Raw genomic sequence first — 17,972 nt, forward strand, 5'->3', positions numbered from 1 at the left:
GTACTCCAGATGGGGCCTCACCAATGTCGAATAGAGGGGAACGATCACGTCCCTCGATCTGCTGGCAATGCCCCTACTTATACACCCCCAAATGCCATTGGCCTTCTTGGCAACAAGGGCACACTGTTGACTCATAACCAGCTTCTCGTCCACTGTCACCCCAGGTCCTTCTCTGCAGAACTGCTGCCTAGCTATTCGGTCCCTAGTCTGTAGCTGTGCATTGGATTCTTCCGTCCTAAGTGCAGGACTCTGCACTTGTCCTTGTTGAACCTCATCAGATTTCTTTTGGCCCAATCCTCCAATTTGTCTAGGTCCCTCTGTATCCTATCCCTACCCTCCAGCACATACCACTTCTCCCAGTTTAATGTCATCCACAAACTTGCTGAGGGTGCAATCCACACCATCCTCCAGATCATTAATGAAGATATTGAACAAAACCAGCCCCAGGACCGACCCTTGGGGCACTCCGCTAGATACCGGCTGCCAACTAGACATGGAGCCATTGATCACTACCCGTTGAGCCCGACAATCTAGCCAACTTTCTACCCACCTTGTAGTGCATCCATTCAGCCCATACTTCTTTAACTTGCTGACAAGAATACTGTAGGAGACCGTGTCAAAAGCTTTGCTAAAGTCGAGGAATAACACATCCACTGCTTTCCTTTCATCCACAGAACCAGTTATCTTGTCATAGAAGGCAATTAGATTAATCAGGCATGACTTTCCCTTGGTGAATCCATTCTGACTGTTCCTGATCACTTTCCTCTCCTCTAAGTGCTTCAGAATTGATTCCTTGAGGACATGCTCTGTGATTTTTCTGGGGACTGAGGAGCGGCTGACCGGCCTGTAGTTCCCAGGATCATCCTTCTTCCCTTTTTTAAAGATGGGCACTACGTTAGCCTTTTTCCAATCTTCTGGGACTTCTCCCGATCGCCATGAGTTTTCAAAGATAATAGCCAATGGCTCTGCAATCACATCCGCCAATTCCTTTAGCACTCTCGGACGCATCTGGCCCCATAGACTTGTGCACGTCCAGTTTTTCTAAATAGTCCTGAACCACTTCTTCCTTCACAGAGAGCTGGCCACCTCCTCCCCATGCTGTGCTGCCCAGTGCAGTAATCTGGGAGCTGACCTTGTTTGTGAAGACAGAGGCAAAAAAAGCATTGAGTACATTAGCTTTTGCCACATCCTCTGTCACTAGGTTGCCTCCCTCATTTAGTAAGGGGCCCACACTTTCCTTGGCTTTCTTCTTATTGCCAACATACCTGAAAAAACCCTTCTTGTTACTCTTAACTTCCCTCGCTAGCTGCAACTCCAGGTGTGATTTTTGCCTTCCTGATTCCATTCCTACATGCCCGAGCAATATTTATATACTCATCCCTGGTCATTTGTCCAATCTTCCACTTCTTGTAAGCCTCTTTTTTGTATTTAAGAGCAGCAAGGATTTCACTGTGAAGCCAAGCTGGTCGCCTGCCATATTTACTATTCTTTCTACACATTGGGATGGTTTGTCCCCGTAACCTCAATAAGGATTCTTTAAAATACAGCCAGCTCTCCTGGACTCCTTTCCCCCTCATGTTATTCTCCCAGGTGATCTTGCCCATCAGTTCCCTGAGGGAGTCAAAGTCTGCTTTTCTGAAGTCTAGGGTCCATATTCTGCTGCTTTCCTTTCTTCCTTGTGTCAGGATCCTGAACTTGACCATTTCATGGTCACTGCCTCCCAGGTTCCCACCCACTTTTGCTTCCCCTACTAATTCTTCCCAGTTTGTGAGCAGCAGGTCAAGAAGAGCTTTGCCCCTAGTTGGTTCCTCCAGCACTTGCATCAGGAAACTGAGTCCCTTCCCTCCAAGGCCCCCGATGGAGCCCCTCCTGCCCCGTTACCATCTGGAGCCCCTGTGAGCCCCAAGGTGAGCGTCGCTTCGGGCACTGGTGGGGAGAACTCCGGAGTGGTGGAAGGAGAGCTCCCTTCCATCTACGAGGAGATCGAAGCCCTGGGTCTGATCCCGGTCACCCAGGGGGAGGATGACCGTCTGCCAGCAGGCCTCGATCTGAGCGACCTCACCCCGGCCCCCCTTTTCTCCATGCTCCCGCCTCCGAGGGTTCCCTGGACTCCTCCATCTGCCCGGCCGCAGGTGGCACCCTGCTGATGGCAGCCGAGCCTATTGAGGCGATGGCCAGTGCCATGTGGCTGGGACCCAAGCCCCATGGGATGTCCCTCGTGGGCATGGGGCAACCGACCTCCTTCTCGGGTAGGGACCCCACTGACGATGCCGTGGCTACTACGCCGGCCATGGAGCCACAGCCTGGCATCTGGAGGGCCCCCTTCCCACCCCCAGATCCCTGAGCTTGACTGAGATGGGCCATTTCCCAGCGGCCTGGCTACTGGGGCCCAGGATCCTGTCTTTGCCCCTCTCCTGGATTCTGCTCCCGACCCCTGCCCTGCTCCTACTCTGGATCCCTGTCCCCTCCACCTCCCATGATATCATTGCTGCCCCTGGGACCATCATCTCCTCACTCCCAGAGGATAGCCCTCAGGGAGCGGCCTCTGTATTTCCCTGTCCCGACTCACCAGGGACTCCTATCTTCCCTCCGCTGCCCCCAATTGAGCTGGGGTTTGAGGGGGGCTGCGTGGCGCCAGCCCATCGGGTGCCACGTCGGGGATCCGCCCCTTGTCTGCCCGTTTCAGTGGGCCACGGGGCTGTGTCAGTGGTCCCTCCAGAGGAAAGCTGGGAGCTAGTGACCCCGGCCCCCATACGCTATGAGAGGAGCTGCAGGAGTTCTTGGAGGACATCCATGGCTCCCGTTAACAAGGTGCAACTCGCTCTCCAGCGATGAGGGGACTTCCATCAAATTCTCCGGGCTGCGAGGGCCCTCATGGGGGAGGCTAAAAGGACTGGGAAGCAGGCCGCCGCGGCCTACCAGCGGGTCCACCTCTTCCATGACTCCTTACTCACTTATGGGGTAGGTCATGGATTGTTGCGTGGCCCGTTGGGAGCCGTGAGCATCCCTGCCGGTGTGGATCCTCCCCCCCAGCCCTCCTCGTGGCACCTCTCACCATTGCAATGTTCAACACCCAGGGCTGTAGGATGGGTTTCCGCGGTAGGGGATGAGGAAGGACCTCTCGAGCATCTCTCCGTCAGGCGCTGCCAGCTGCAGTTGAAGCTGCACCTGCCAGTGGAACGAGAGGACATGACAGAGGGCAGAGTCTTTGCAGCCCAGTGGGAGAGGGCTAATCATGGATATAGGTTTCCCCAGAGTAGAGAGGATGGGTAACAGGGCAGCATTAGGAAGGAAGGGAGGGACGGAGGTCAGGACTACTCAGACACCCAGGTCCTCCAGCGGGTCCAGGGCGATGAACATGGCCCCCACCACCAGGCCCTTCTCCACTGCCTCCTAGGCGGCAGCCTCCAATGCTAGGAAGAACACGACCTTTCCATACATCTTGGAGGCTGCTACAATGGCTGTGGGTCCCACCACCCTCACCAACGCCTACACGTAGGTCTCCACATGAGGTAAGGTGGGCACCAGGAGGCAATGAGTTCCAAGAGATCCTGGACCAGATACAGGTTGTCGAAGATGGTGCGGCCCGGGACGGCGTAGGTCTGGTCTGGGTGGATCACATCCGCCAGCACGGACCCCAGCCGCAGCGAGATGGCTTTCACTATGACCTTGTAGTCCATGCTGAGGAGCGAGACGGGATGCCAATTTTGTAAATCGCGGAGGCTGTGACTGGGTCTGGGCCGAGGACATCCCAGAACACGCGGTAGAACTTCACGGTCAGCCTGTCCATGCCTGGAGATTTATTGGTGGGCGTGCGGCGGACGGCTTCAAAGAACTCTACCAGAGTGAGAGGCAGCTCTAGCCAGTCTTGGTCGCCCGCACTGACTATCAGAAGTTCGTCCCAGAGCACTCTGCAAGCGTTAGGATTGGTCAGATCCGGGGAGAAGAGGCCTGCGTAGAAGTCATGGGCACTCCCACACATCTCCACCGGATCTGTGAGGGGGGTGCCGTCTTCTGCTAGAAGGCAGGTGACATGTTCCTTGGCCCCCCCCTCGTTTTCTCCAGGGCGTAGAAGAAACGGGAGCCGCGATCCATCTCTCGAAGGAGGCGGATGCGGGATCGAACAAAGGCACCTTAGGCCTGATGGTCCTCGAGGGCCCAGAGCTCCTCCCGCTTCTCCTGGCATGCCCCACAGAGGGATGGAACCTCGGGGCTGGTGACCAGAAGCCTCTCTAGCTCTAAGACCTCCTGTTCCAGCTGCCCTATTGCTGCATCCCTCCATCGGCTGGTGCCCCGGGTATAGTCACAGCAGAAGAGCCAGGCTTGCACCTTCCCCAGGTCCCACCACAGCCGTGCCGAGGAAGAGGCACACCGCTGCTCTTGCCAGGCCAGCCAGAACTCCCAGAAGGATGCCACGAAGCCCACATCCTCCAACAAGCTGTTGTTAAAATGCCAATAGGCCAGCCCCGGCCTCTCTGCACAGAGAGAGGCCGTCACAGTGGCTAAATGATGATCGGAGAAAGGGGCCGACCGGATGTTGGAGGAGTGGGCCCGTGAAAGGTGGAAACATGATAAGTAGATGCGGTCCAACCAGGAGTGTCACGACCGATGGGCCTCCACCCGGACAAAGGTGAACGTAGAGACGTCATCCAGGTGGTGGTCACGCCAGACGTCCGCCAGGGAGTGATGGTCGACTATCTCCTGGAAGACATCCACGGCAGCTGGGCACTGCTTGGTCCCAGAGCAGTCCCGCTCCTCGAGGGTAGTATTAAAGTCCCTGTCCAGGATCAGGCACTCATGAGGATCCAAGGTGTTGAGGAAGGCGGACACCTGCTGAAAGAAACGCAGCTGATCCGGGCCCAATGTCAGGGCATAGACGTTAACAAGGTTGACCACAAGCCCCTCAACAGTTGGCCCGGCACAGCCTCAGCGACCCCCAGCACCTCCCCATGGGGGAGGCCCGGTGCTACCTTTACCGAACAATGGGACACATCCGGAGGGACTGCCCCTTGGCCTGGCACGGAGGAGCAGCCGGGACCCCAGAGCCCCAGCAGGGCACCGTCCCTGTCATTGCCTGGCGCCACCCCTCCTCCTTCCCAGCCCACCACTGTTCCCGCTCAGGCCCAAGGGGTACCTCCCCCAGTAAGCCCAGACAAGCAGGAGAGCCCTGCCTCCACTGCCTGCAATCTGGCAGGGAGGACGGTGCGGTGGGGATACCACTGGATATGAGAGGGCCCGCCCCAGGGGCAATCTTCCCTCCCTCATACTGCCCACTATTACCTCCCCAAGTCCCTGATCGATCGCCCCTACCCCTAGACCCGATCCCTGTTAGCTAGTCCCCAGATGATGCCGTGGAGGGCTGGGCCCTAGTACGGGGAAGCGGGGCAAGTGGAAGGCTTGAGCTCTGCTCCTTCCATCTGATTCAGAGGCCCTCCAGAAGACCAGGAAGCGGGGCACCGCTGCCGAGCCTTCCACCTTGCCCACAGGTGTGTTCCATCCACTGGTGCTGGCTGGGGAAGACGTGGCAGCACTGGAGAGAAGTGCCCCCCCCTGCACTGGAGTCCCTTCCCACAGCGGCCCCCGATGGAGCCCCTCCTGCCCCCTTAACATCTTGAACCTTCTGCGAGCCCCGAGGCGACCTTCACTTCAGGTGCTGTTGGGGAGAGCCCCGAAGTGGTGGAAGGTGATCTCCCTTCTATCTACGAGGAGATCGAGACCCTGGTCACCCAGGGGGAGGATGACCCTCTGCCAACAGGCCTCAATCTGGGCAACCTCACCCCAGCCCCCCTTTCCCCATGCTCCCACCCCCTAACCACTGCTTCCGCTCCCTCCTCCGAGGGTCCCCCAGATTGTTCCATCTGCCTGGCCACAGGCAGTACCCTGCTGCCGAGCCTACTGAGGCGACAGCCAGTGCCCCGCGGCCGGGACCCAAGTCACCGGGGCATCCCTCGTTGGTGCGGGGCAACCGACCTCCTTCTCTGGCAGGGGCCCTGTCATAAATATAAAGGGAAGGGTAAACACCTTTCTGTATACAGTGCTATAAAATTCCTCCTGGCCAGAGGCAACATCCTGTTACCTGTCAAGGATTAAGAAGCTCAGCTAACCTGGCTGGCACCTGACCCAAAGGACCAATAAGGGGACAAGATACTTTCAAATCTTGGGGGGTGGGGGGAGAGAGGGACTTTTGTTTGTGCTCTTTGTTTACATGGTGGTTCTCTCTTGGGACTGAGAGAGGCCAGACAGAAATCCATCTTCTCCAACGCATCTTAGTCCAAGTCTCCAATATTGCAACAGTATAGGTAATCCAGGCAAGGCAGATTAGTTTTTTTGTTTTATGTGAATTTTCCCTGTTAAGAGGGAGGTTTATTCCTGTTTTCTGTAACTTTAAGGTTTTGCCTAGAGGGGGATCCTCTATCTTTTGAATCTGAATACCCTGTAAAGTATGTTCTATCCTGATTTTACAGAGGTGACTCTTTTACCTTTTATTTAATTAAAATTCTTCTTTTAACAATCTGATTTTTCATTGTTCTTAAGATCCAAGGGTTTGGGTCTGTGCTCACCTGTACAAATTGGTGAGGATTCTTATCAAGCCTTCCCCAGAAAAGGGGGTGTAGGGCTTGAGGGGATATTTTGGGGGGGAAGACATCTCCAAGTGGTATCTTTCCCAAGGTACAAACTTTGCCTTGTCCTTGAACCGTATGCTGTCACCACCAAGCGTTTTAAACAAAGAACAGGGAAAGTTTTTAACCTAAGCTGGTAAGAATAGGCTGGGGAGGGGGGGTGTATTTCATGCAGGTCCTCACATCTGTACCCTAGAGTTTGGTGGGGCCTGCCAGAGTTCCTTCCCCACTCTAAAGATTGTCCACCTCCTGCTGCCATGGCTGTCACACCTGCCTTAGAGCCTGAGCCCAGCATCACTGGGGACCTCCTTCCCACCCCCAGACCCCTGAGCCAGACCAAGAGGGGATGCTGCCCAGTGACCAGGCTACTGGGGCCCAGGATCCTGTCTCTGCTCTTCTCTCCAGCCCTGCCCTGTCCCTATCCCCTCCACCTCCTGCAATGCTATTGCCGCCCCTAGGGCTGTCTCCTTCCCTTTGCCAGAGGATGATCCCCAGGGAGCGGCCTTTGTGTTTTCCTGTCCCAACCCACTAAGGGCTGCTATCTTCCCTCCACTGCACCCCATTGAACTGGGGTCTGAGGTGGACCATGTAGCGCCAGCCTATCAGGGGCCATGTGTGTGCGTGGGGTCCTCCCTATGTCTGCCCATCTCAGTGGGCCACAGGGCTGTGCCGGGAGCCCCTCTGGAGGAAGGCTGGGGGCCAGTGATGACCACACCCCCCCCCATATGCTGCAAGAGGAGCTGTGGGAGTTTCTGGAAGATGTCCATGGCTCCTGCAACAAGTGCAGCTTGCTCTCCAGTGATTGGGAGGGATTTTCATCAAATCCTCTGGGCCCTAAGGGCCCTCATGGGGGAGGGTAAAAGGACTGAGAAGCAGGCCCCTGCAGCCTACCAGTGGGTCCACGGCTTCCGTGACTCCTTGCTCGACTATGAGGTAGGTCATGGTTTGCTGTGCGGCCCAATGGGGGCTGTGAGCATCCCTGCTGGTGCAGATTCCCCCCCCCAGCCCTCCTCATGGCACCCATCATCTTTGCAACGTTGAATGCTGTAGGCTGGGTCTCCGCAGGTGCCAGGTGCTCTCCTTCCTTCAGGAGGGAAGGTACCCAGTAGTTTTCCTGCAGGAGACCCACACGGATCTGGCCGCTGAAGATAGCTAGCAGCTGGAATGGGGGCCAGCACCTACTTTAGCCATCTCACAGTTCGTACAGCTGGAGTGGTACCCTGTTATCCCCCAACCTTAAAAGAACCTTCATGCTGTTATACGTGGGTTTGTTTTTAATGTATTATTGTATCTTTCCATTTATTGTAACATTTTCAGAACTTTACAGTAAGCACCAAATACTCTCCTCACTGTAACACCCAGACGGGCTGCATATGTGGACTCTCCCAAAGTACCTGGGATGAAAGGAATCCTTTTCCCACACTCTTCTCTTCACAACTTCCTTCAAGCAACAAGCAAACTTATCTATTATTTGTTCTCCCTGATATGCTCTTTAAAATCTCCACTCACTGACTGTCTGTCTAAATTTCTTCATCTATCAGGAAATAAATCTTCATATCAAGATATTTATTTTTCTTTTGGCATGTTTTTTTATATAAAATTTATATATTGTGACTGGACAAGGCCAGATGGCTATGGAAAAGTAGTGGGAGATAGATACATTAGCTCCAGGCTAAACAAATCCCTGGTACCAGGATAAGTGAAATGGCAGCTGCTCCGGGTCAATTAAGACACCTGGGGCCAATTAAGAACTTTCCAGAAGGCAGGGAGAAGGCTAGGCTGCTTGGGACACCTGAAGCCAATCAGGGGCTGGCTGAAACTAGTTAAAAGCCTCCCAGTTAGTCAGGTGGATATGCATGTCAGGAGCTGTGGGAGAAAGTTGTGCTGTTGGAGAGGTTGAGTAGTACACACCATATCAGGCACAAGGAAGGAGGCCCTGGGGTAAGGGTGAAGTGGAGCTTGAGGAAGTGAGGGCTGCTGTGGGGGAAGTAGCCCAGGGAATTGTACATGTCATGTTTCTAAAGGGTCAGCTACCATAGCTGATACTATTGCATAGACAATCCAGGAAGTTTTTGGAAAGCGTAGGGAACAATTTCCTGGTGCAAGTGCTAGAGGAGCCAACTAGGGGGGGCGCTTTTCTTGACCTGCTGCTCACAAACCGGGTAGAATTAGTGGGGGAAGCAAAAGTGGATGGGAATCTGGGAGGCAGTGACCATGAGTTGGTTGAGTTCAGGATCCTGACGCAGGGAAGAAAGGTAAGCAGCAGGATACGGACCCTGGACTTCAGGAAAGCAGACTTCGACTCCCTCAGGGAACGGATGGCCAGGATCCCCTGGGGGACTAACTTGAAGGGGAAAGGAGTCCAGGAGAGCTGGCTGTATTTCAAGGAATCCCTGTTGAGGTTACAGGGACAAACCATCCCGATGAGTCGAAAGAATAGTAAATATGGCAGGCGACCGGCTTGGCTTAACGGTGAAATCCTAGCGGATCTTAAACATAAAAAAGAAGCTTACAAGAAGTGGAAGGTTGGACATATGACCAGGGAAGAGTATAAAAATATTGCTCGGGCATGTAGGAATGAAATCAGGAGGGCCAAATCGCACCTGGAGCTGCAGCTAGCGAGAGATGTCAAGAGTAACAAGAAGGGTTTCTTCAGGTATGTTGGCAACAAGAAGAAAGCCAAGGAAAGTGTGGGCCCCTTACTGAATGAGGGAGGCAACCTAGTGACAGAGGATGTGGAAAAAGCTAATGTACTCAATGCTTTTTTTGCCTCTGTTTTCACTAACAAGGTCAGCTCCCAGACTGCTACGCTGGGCATCACAAAATGGGGAAGAGATGGCCAGCCCTCTGTGGAGATAGAGGTGGTTAGGGACTATTTAGAAAAGCTGGACGTGCACAAGTCCATGGGGCCGGACGAGTTGCATCCGAGAGTGCTGAAGGAATTGGCGGCTGTGATTGCAGAGCCATTGGCCATTATCTTTGAAAACTCGTGGCGAACCGGGGAAGTCCCGGATGACTGGAAAAAGGCTAATGTAGTGCCAATCTTTAAAAAAGGGAAGAAGGAGGATCCTGGGAACTACAGGCCAGTCAGCCTCACCTCAGTCCCTGGAAAAATCATGGAGCAGGTCCTCAAAGAATCAGTCTTGAAGTACTTGCATGAGAGGAAAGTGATCAGGAACAGCCAGCATGGATTCACCAAGGGAAGGTCATGCCTGACTAATCTAATCGCCTTTTATCATGAGATAACTGGTTCTGTGGATGAAGGGAAAGCAGTGGATGTATTGTTTCTTGACTTTAGCAAAGCTTTTGACACGGTCTCCCACAGTATTCTTGTCAGCAAGTTAAGGAAGTATGGGCTGGATGAATGCACTATAGGGTGGGTAGAAAGCTGGCTAGATTGTCGGGCTCAATGGGTAGTGATCAATGGCTCCATGTCTAGTTGGCAGCCGGTGTCAAGTGGAGTGCCCCAGGGGTCTGTCCTGGGGCCGGTTTTGTTCAATATCTTCATAAATGATCTGGAGGATGGTGTGGATTCCACTCTCAGCAAATTTGCGGACGATACTAAACTGGGAGGAGTGGTAGATACGCTGGAGGGGAGGGATAGGATACAGAAGGACCTAGACAAATTGGAGGATTGGGCCAAAAGAAATCTGATGAGGTTCAATAAGGATAAGTGCAGGGTCCTGCACTTAGGACGGAAGAATCCAATGCACCGCTACAGACTAGGGACCGAATGGCTAGGCAGCAGTTCTGCGGAAAAGGACCTAGGGGTGACAGTGGACGAGAAGCTGGATATGAGTCAGCAGTGTGCCCTTGTTGCCAAGAAGGCCAATGGCATTTTGGGATGTATAAGTAGGGGCATAGCGAGCAGATCGAGGGACGTGATCGTCCCCCTCTATTCGACATTGGTGAGGCCTCATCTGGAGTACTGTGTCCAGTTTTGGGCCCCACACTACAAGAAGGATGTGGATAAATTGGAGAGAGTCCAGCGAAGGGCAACAAAAATGATTAGGGGTCTAGAACACATGACTTATGAGGAGAGGCTGAGGGAGCTGGGATTGTTTAGCCTGCAGAAGAGAAGAATGAGGGGGGATTTGATAGCTGCTTTCAACTACCTGAAAGGGGGTTCCAAAGAGGATGGCTCTAGACTGTTCTCAATGGTAGCAGATGACAGAACGAGGAGTAATGGCCTCAAGTTGCAGTGGGGGAGGTTTAGATTGGATATTAGGAAAAACTTTTTCACTAGGAGGGTGGTGAAACACTGGAATGCGTTGCCTAGGGAGGTGGTGGAATCTCCTTCCTTGGAAGTTTTTAAGGTCAGGCTTGACAAAGCCCTGGCTGGGATGATTTAACTGGGAATTGGTCCTGCTTCGAGCAGGGGGTTGGACTAGATGACCTTCAGGGGTCCCTTCCAACCCTGATATTCTATGATTCTATGATTCTATGATTAGGGTCCCTGGGCTGGAGCCCGGAGTAGAGGGTGGGCCCGGGCTCCCCCCCGACCTTTGCCCCCTGATTAATCACTGAGACTGGGAGATAACGGAGACTGTGCAAGGAAGGATAAGTTCTCCTCACCTCCCTCGCTGGCTTATGATGAAAATGACTCAGTAGACTGTGACCCTTATCTCTAGAGAGAGAAGGGTTACGTGGAGGATCACAGTGAGCCTCTGAGGCTAGCGAAATCCGCCAGGAAACATGGGACCCATGGAGGCAAGGATAGAGCTTTGTCACAATATGTATAAATTAAATTAATAAATATAAATAAATTCCCTTATGGCCTGAAATTAATCCTTTGACTAAAACTTATGTGCTTACCTCTTTCTTTATAATTGTCTATATTTATAATGGTTATACTTTCTCCTTGCCTTTTACCAAGGAATAGAATTCTGCAAAGGCTACTATGTAATTGTCAGATATCATAACCCCCAGATTTAGTCCTTGGATATCTTAGCAGCTGAGGAAATCAGAGAATCCAAGAAATGAAGCGCCAGAAGCGGAGCCTAGTAACTTTACAAATTATTCTTGTTTTGTTTGAAAATTATTTAATTTGTTAATAGTCTGGTTAAAATTACTACTCTTCCTCAATCATTAAGAGAAGCATCATCACAGATGATGGTGGTTGTTCATAAGGTTGAATGGACAACCTTAATCTTGACACTTTATTTTTATTTTTGAGTATCTCACTTTACTGACTTCTTATTCATTTATCAGTTTTTTATGGAATATCTGTAAGGCTGCGAATCTGTCAGGGAGGTCACAGAAGTCACTGATTCTGTGACTTTCTGGGACTTCTGCAGTGGCCGGTGCAGCTGGCCTGGGGTCTGCTGGGGCACTCTCAGGCCAGAACCCCCTCACCCCCACCCCAGCAGCAGCAGGAGTTTAGATGTGGGAGGGGGGTTGGAGTGCAGGAGGGGGTGAGGGCTCTGGGTGTTGCTTACCTTGGGGGGGGCTCCCCAGAAGCAGCAAGATGTCTCTCCCTCAGCTCCTAACTCTGTATGCTGCCTCCACCTGCAGGCACTACCCTTGCAGCTCCCATTGGCCATGGTTCCTGGACAATGGGAGGTGCGGAGGTGGCGTTTGGGTCTGGACAGCATGCGGAGTTAGGAGCTGAGTGACAGACATATCACTACTTCTGGGGAGCAGTGTTGAGCTTGCCAACCCCATCCCCTTCGCATCCACGGCACCTCCCAGGCCGCTCCCCCTCTGAGCACCCACGGCACCTCCCTGGCTGCATCCCCCAAGCACCTGTAGCCCCCCCCCCCCAAGCATCTGAGGCAGCCCCTGGGCTGCCAGTCCCTCAAGATTTAGTCAGGGGTATACAGTACAAATCATGGACAGGTCATGGGTGGTGAATTTTTGTTTACTGCCCGTGACCTGTCCATGACTTTTACTGAAAATACCCATGAATAAAATGTGGCCTTAAATATAGGGCATATAGCATCTATATAGAACAGAGGTTTTGCAGGCATTATGGGTATCACTTCCCATTTAAATTTTAACAGAAGCTTCACTTAAAACATTTTTAAAATAGGAATTTAAATAAAAAGTTGTTCAACTACTACAGAAGCTGCTAAGTTAATTCATGAGAAGACATACCTTTAAATATTTTGTAATCAATTTAAAAATTAAAAATTGTAAATCAAAAGGTAAGGTTTCCTAAATAATTTAACACCAACCTTAATAATCAGATCTCTCTCACCAAACACCTTCCCATCCCTCAAGCACACAATTAAAGCAGGAAGAAAAAAAAAAGCCACTGACTGATACCCAAGCAAACTTAAATGTGCCCCCTGCATCAACCCTCACAATCACTACAAAGTCTAAACGACCTTAAGCATTCAGTAGATCGCTTCCGCTAAGCTATCTGTATTAAATATTTAGAGATTTTAATGTAGAGTTGGAAAAAGTCTGGCCTTACATAATACTATCCACAAAATACATTTGATTCAATAGTATTTGAATTTCATCAATCTGTCTGTCTAATCTGTCCCCCAGAACCCATAGAGTATAAAGACATCCAAACAGACTTTCTAATGAACAAAATAATTCCAACTTTCTCTAATTAGACTAATATAATTGGAGACAAAACCACTGTTTGAACATAGAATAAACATAATTCTCACTCCAGATTATAAATCTGTCCTATACATTAAAACAAACTGTTCATGTAATAAAAAACCATCAAACTTGATAATACACAATGATACATGCAGTTATATTATTCATATTTATCATGTTTAAAATGCATATTAAAGTTCAGTCCAGATCCCAGTAATATCAAAGATTAGACCCTGATTTCAGTGGAAGCTGACTGAGACACTGCCATCGTAATACCAATTTGGGGGCACAGATAAAGGGATGGTCACTGATAATTTCTTTTTAAGATGTGTGTGTGCTGTATTAGTTGGGGGGGGAAGGGTTAATCCTCAGATGATGTAAATACAGTTGCATCCAGCTGAGCATCTGGTTTAAGGTTTCTAAGAGCAATACATGTGCTCACATACCACTGAGCAGATTTATAGAACAATTCGAACATTAAGAAGTATGGAAATCACAAGCTGAGGATCTGGCCTCTTACTTGTAACTTAAAGGTTTTTGTTATTAATTAAAATCCAGGGTAAGGACATAAGAATATATAATATACTTCTCAATAAAAATGTAAAAAAATTGTATAAATCTAAAAATAATCGTAAACATTATTTGGCTCATAGGTTCAGTGATGATGTGAAATGGATGACAGGACGACAACCAAACTTCTACTGGCAGGTGTCGTGGAGAATTATTAGCCCTCTGCTAATGCTTACAGTCTTTATTGCCTTTGTTACCCTTCAGACCCAGAATCAACCAAGCTATGGTGCCTGGAATCCTAAATATGTATGTTGTCCAATATTTTTAATCCATTTATTTTCAAAAAACATTGTTACACTCTTCTCCTATCTCCGGATGCTTCCAAATGAAGGCATTCACCTGGGAGGTAGGAGATGTAATTCGAATCTTCTGTCTTCCTGGTTCAGAGGAGACATTTGAATCCATATCTCGTACCTCCCTAATCACCAGGCTAAAAACTCAATTTGTCTTTCGTTTTGGCCCAGTGAGTACTAAATATTTATATGGAACAGCTTCAACAGTAGCAACTGAGAGGAATCCAACCGCAAAGAGTCGATAGCCTGGTGGTTATGATGCTCACTTCAGAGGGGAGAGCAGTGAGTTAATGTTCCTTCTTCAGCAGAGGGACTCAAAAGCTGGGTCTCCCATATCCCAAGGCAAGTGCCATAACAACTGGCCTAAAGGTGATGAGGGGAACACACACACATTTCTGAAGCTGACTGGACTTTTCCAAAACAAATTCCAAACATTTTCGGAACCAAACTAAATACTACTTCTGATTTTTCAGTTTGCTGGCTGAACTGAAAATCAATTATTTGTCCAGTTCTACTCTCAGGTCCATTTGTGCGAAAGTGGAGGCGTGCACATTTCATTCTTTTTAAATACCTTTATTTTCACATACATTGTGCAAAATGCAGAAATTAGGGAGAAAACAAATAAGCAAAACAGTAATTGCAAGTCAAAAGTCATCTCCAGCTGGCCTACCATCCCCCCAAAACACACTCAGTTTACACCCAGCATCTGCTCAGTTGAATCTTCTTATTTGCTTTGTGCACATTTTCGGTATAAGGTCCCATAATGCAGGGTAGTAGTGGCTATGCAGGGCCCCCAATATCACAATTAGTCCCAAGATTGTTACGAAGAGTTCTATTTGACTCTCTCTAAAAGAGTACTAAATCCTTAGAAATTCTCACATCATACATTTTTCTAGGCCATCTGATCTAGAGGTCCTTGGATCTACTAAGGTCCACATCATCAAATAGCTATACTCCATCTTTTAATGTAGTCTTTGGCTTGACGTGGAAGACACAGAATGGGCACCTGGATACACAGTTGTTCTGGTATGATTTGGGAAGACTAACTGCTCTAGTCCCTCATTAAGTAATGGACCATTGGCCACCTTGATAACATGACACTGAAAAACATGATGGTTGTCTTTGCACATCTCCATGGTGGATTAAATAATACTACATATCTTGAACATAGTATTTTTCATCAGTAGGTCTCAAAGCACTTTATAAAGGATATCAGTATTGTTATCCCCATTTTAGAGCTGGGACAACTGAGAAACACAGAAGGGCTGTGACTTGCCTATTACCCAGCAGAAGAACAAGGACTAAAACCCAGGTCTTCTAAATCCCTGTGCAGTGCTCTGTCCACTAAGCCACACTGCCTTCCTAACTTTATGATACTTCTCCACTGACCAATAGCAATCTGGTATGGCCAGCTTCCACAGAGCAACTGCCATTCACTTTTCTGTGTTCAAAAGAGGGTAGATAACACTTAACCTAGATATCTGCCTGCCACTGCAGGGTCGGGACCAGCACAGGAAAGCATTCCAGGAATGTCACTTTCCTCAAAATGAAGTGCTGCAGCCATTGCCAATTACCCCAGGTCTGGAGAACTATGTGGTCCCACCAAACTGTAGCTGTGGTCTAGTTCCAAAAGGATTCCACAATGTACACTGCATCTCGCTGTATGGCTTGCAGCCATGAAGGCACTGCTTGCAAGAACCTTCCCCATTGAAGTGCATGCACTGTTTATATTGGTCAAAGACTCTCTACAGGAATCCCCAGAATACTCACAACATCCTCACTGAAGATGCCTCAAAAGCTCCAGCACAAATGTTTCTTCCTTGGCAAAGAAGACAACAGAACATTCCGCCTGGGCTCCATATTGCAAAACAGCCTAGTAACTGTGCTGACATCAAACAAGTTCTGGGATACCCCCATGAGAATTATGGGAGTTTCCCAGGAGATAGTGAAAGTTTGATAACTTCTTCCACAAGGGGTCCCATATGCTTCAAGATGTATCCCACACTGCCTGCAGAAAATCCTTCCGACTGCAGAGCATCTACAGCTGTAGCAGGTATTGTGAGATAGTTACCGAGAGGACATTGCAACTGAGCGCAAGTGTGGAAAAAGAGCAAGAGTGAAGCTGTCTTTTAACAAAATTTAGCACGGATTGTATGGACACACTGAATCATTTGTGTTACAATTGGTCCAAAACAGTTGGTTCATTTACAATCAACTTAGTTCTCCAATCCTGACAAGGCCTTAGAAAGGGGGTAGTATAGACTCATATTACCTCAGCAGTACTTCCTAGAAGGACTGTGCTTCCCTGAGCTCCCTAGTCTACAGAGAGACATGACAGATAACACAACACAGAGCATCCTGCTGCCTTCTGTTTGTCTCATCCACCCTGTAAACTGTTGTGAGTAGTGAGCAGGGCTTTGGCCCTGCTTCTTCTTTGTCCCATTTGAGAAGATATTTCTCAGTAGGGGCACACTGAAGGAACACTGCTTGGCAGGGCCAGTTCTAGGGTTCCATTATGGGGGAGTGCAGGGGAGAGAATGAGCATTTTGGGATCCCTGGATGTAGCTATTTAAAAAAAAACAAAAAAAACCCCAAAACCTTCCAGGAATCCAAGGGACAGTTGGACCCTTGGAAAATCTTGGATTCTGAGAGTTTCAAAAAGCAACATTTGGCTACTGTGTCAGTATTTTGCTGTGATTTATAATTTATATAAAGGATGAAGACTCTCCAATCTGCTGCTATTCCACTGCTTCATACTGAATAACTCTGTACATATTGTGGCCTTTCTGACAATAATTTGTAACTCTTTGAAGATCATTTGGGGTGGGGAGGGAAATGTCCCTTTTGTCTCCCTGGTAGCATTGGACCTGCTGCTTGATTCTTGTAAGCCTCATGCAAAATTGATGGAATGGTTCTTGAACCCACACAAGAGCCAAGGACAAATTGTGACCTAAAATTGCAACTGAAAATGCCAAAATTGAAAAAAAATCAGTTCTTCTGATTTATGAAGTTAAAAAATTATGGGATTAAGTTCAATATAAACTTAATTTTTCTGTTTTTAAAATTGGATTTATCTGAGATTTAAAAAGTTATTCTATACTGTTTTTTTCATGTATGCCAATCTGTATGTTTAAATACTTGTTTACAGTAAAATGTATACATTAAAACCCCTTCATGTTTCAATTTGGAAGAACAGGTACAGTAACAGTGTCACTGGTCTCCTGTTTTTATTGCTAGCATAATTTTTCTTCTTTTTTTCTTCTTATTTTTCCATGTATGTCAATTGATGCCATAAGTCATTATATATTTCAGTAACTGTTTATATTTATTTTTATCTCCATAGAAAGATTTTCCCATGAAGGAGGAGAAAGACTATCCAGCTTGGATACTGGCCATCTGTGTCCTGTTGGTAGTCCTCCCTTGTATATTCATACCTCTGGTAGCATTCTATCATCTGATCAAAAGAATGCTAGGAAGGAGAAAGAAGGAAGGAACCTAACCCTGTGAAAACACTACCAATGGCACCTCAGGAAACTGATAATGCTTTTTATAAAGTTCAAGAATATGTATTTATCCTAACTATACATCAGCAAAATATGTGAAAATTTTAATTGTTAGACAGTAGCACCATCAGTATTTCTCTTTAAATTACTGTCAATATCTCCTTATTCCCTAATGTTTCTCCTTTTCTCAATATCTAATAGGCCACTTCATGCCCATACACATAGATACAGCACTGACAACTAAAGTATCTCTTATAGTGGAGAGATATTAGCACCAATATTAATCCATTTGAGTACAATATGCTACATTTTAACTCAAGAACTTGTTTTTTTCAGAGAAAAGACAGTTACCTTTTCCGTAACTGGTGTACTTCGAGATGTGTTGCTCATGTCTATTCCACAATAGGTGTGCATGCATGCCACGTGCA

The 17,972-nt window shown here is 48.6% G+C and overlaps 1 protein-coding gene across 1 annotated transcript in view; it reads left to right on the forward strand.

The window, feature by feature from the left end:
- LOC144260525 (sodium-dependent neutral amino acid transporter B(0)AT3-like) overlaps positions 1–17,540 on the forward strand; it is a 113,977-nt gene extending 96,437 nt beyond the window's left edge. The window contains exons 11-12 of the mRNA XM_077809179.1: positions 13,832–13,994; positions 17,385–17,540. Coding sequence (XP_077665305.1) covers positions 13,832–13,994; positions 17,385–17,540 — 319 coding nt within the window. The remainder of the gene's footprint in view (positions 1–13,831; positions 13,995–17,384) is intronic.
- The last annotated feature ends 432 nt before the right edge of the window (positions 17,541–17,972 follow it).

Source organism: Eretmochelys imbricata, chromosome 2 (genome assembly GCF_965152235.1).
Source record: "Eretmochelys imbricata isolate rEreImb1 chromosome 2, rEreImb1.hap1, whole genome shotgun sequence".
In the NCBI taxonomy this organism is placed as follows: Eukaryota; Metazoa; Chordata; order Testudines; family Cheloniidae; genus Eretmochelys; species Eretmochelys imbricata.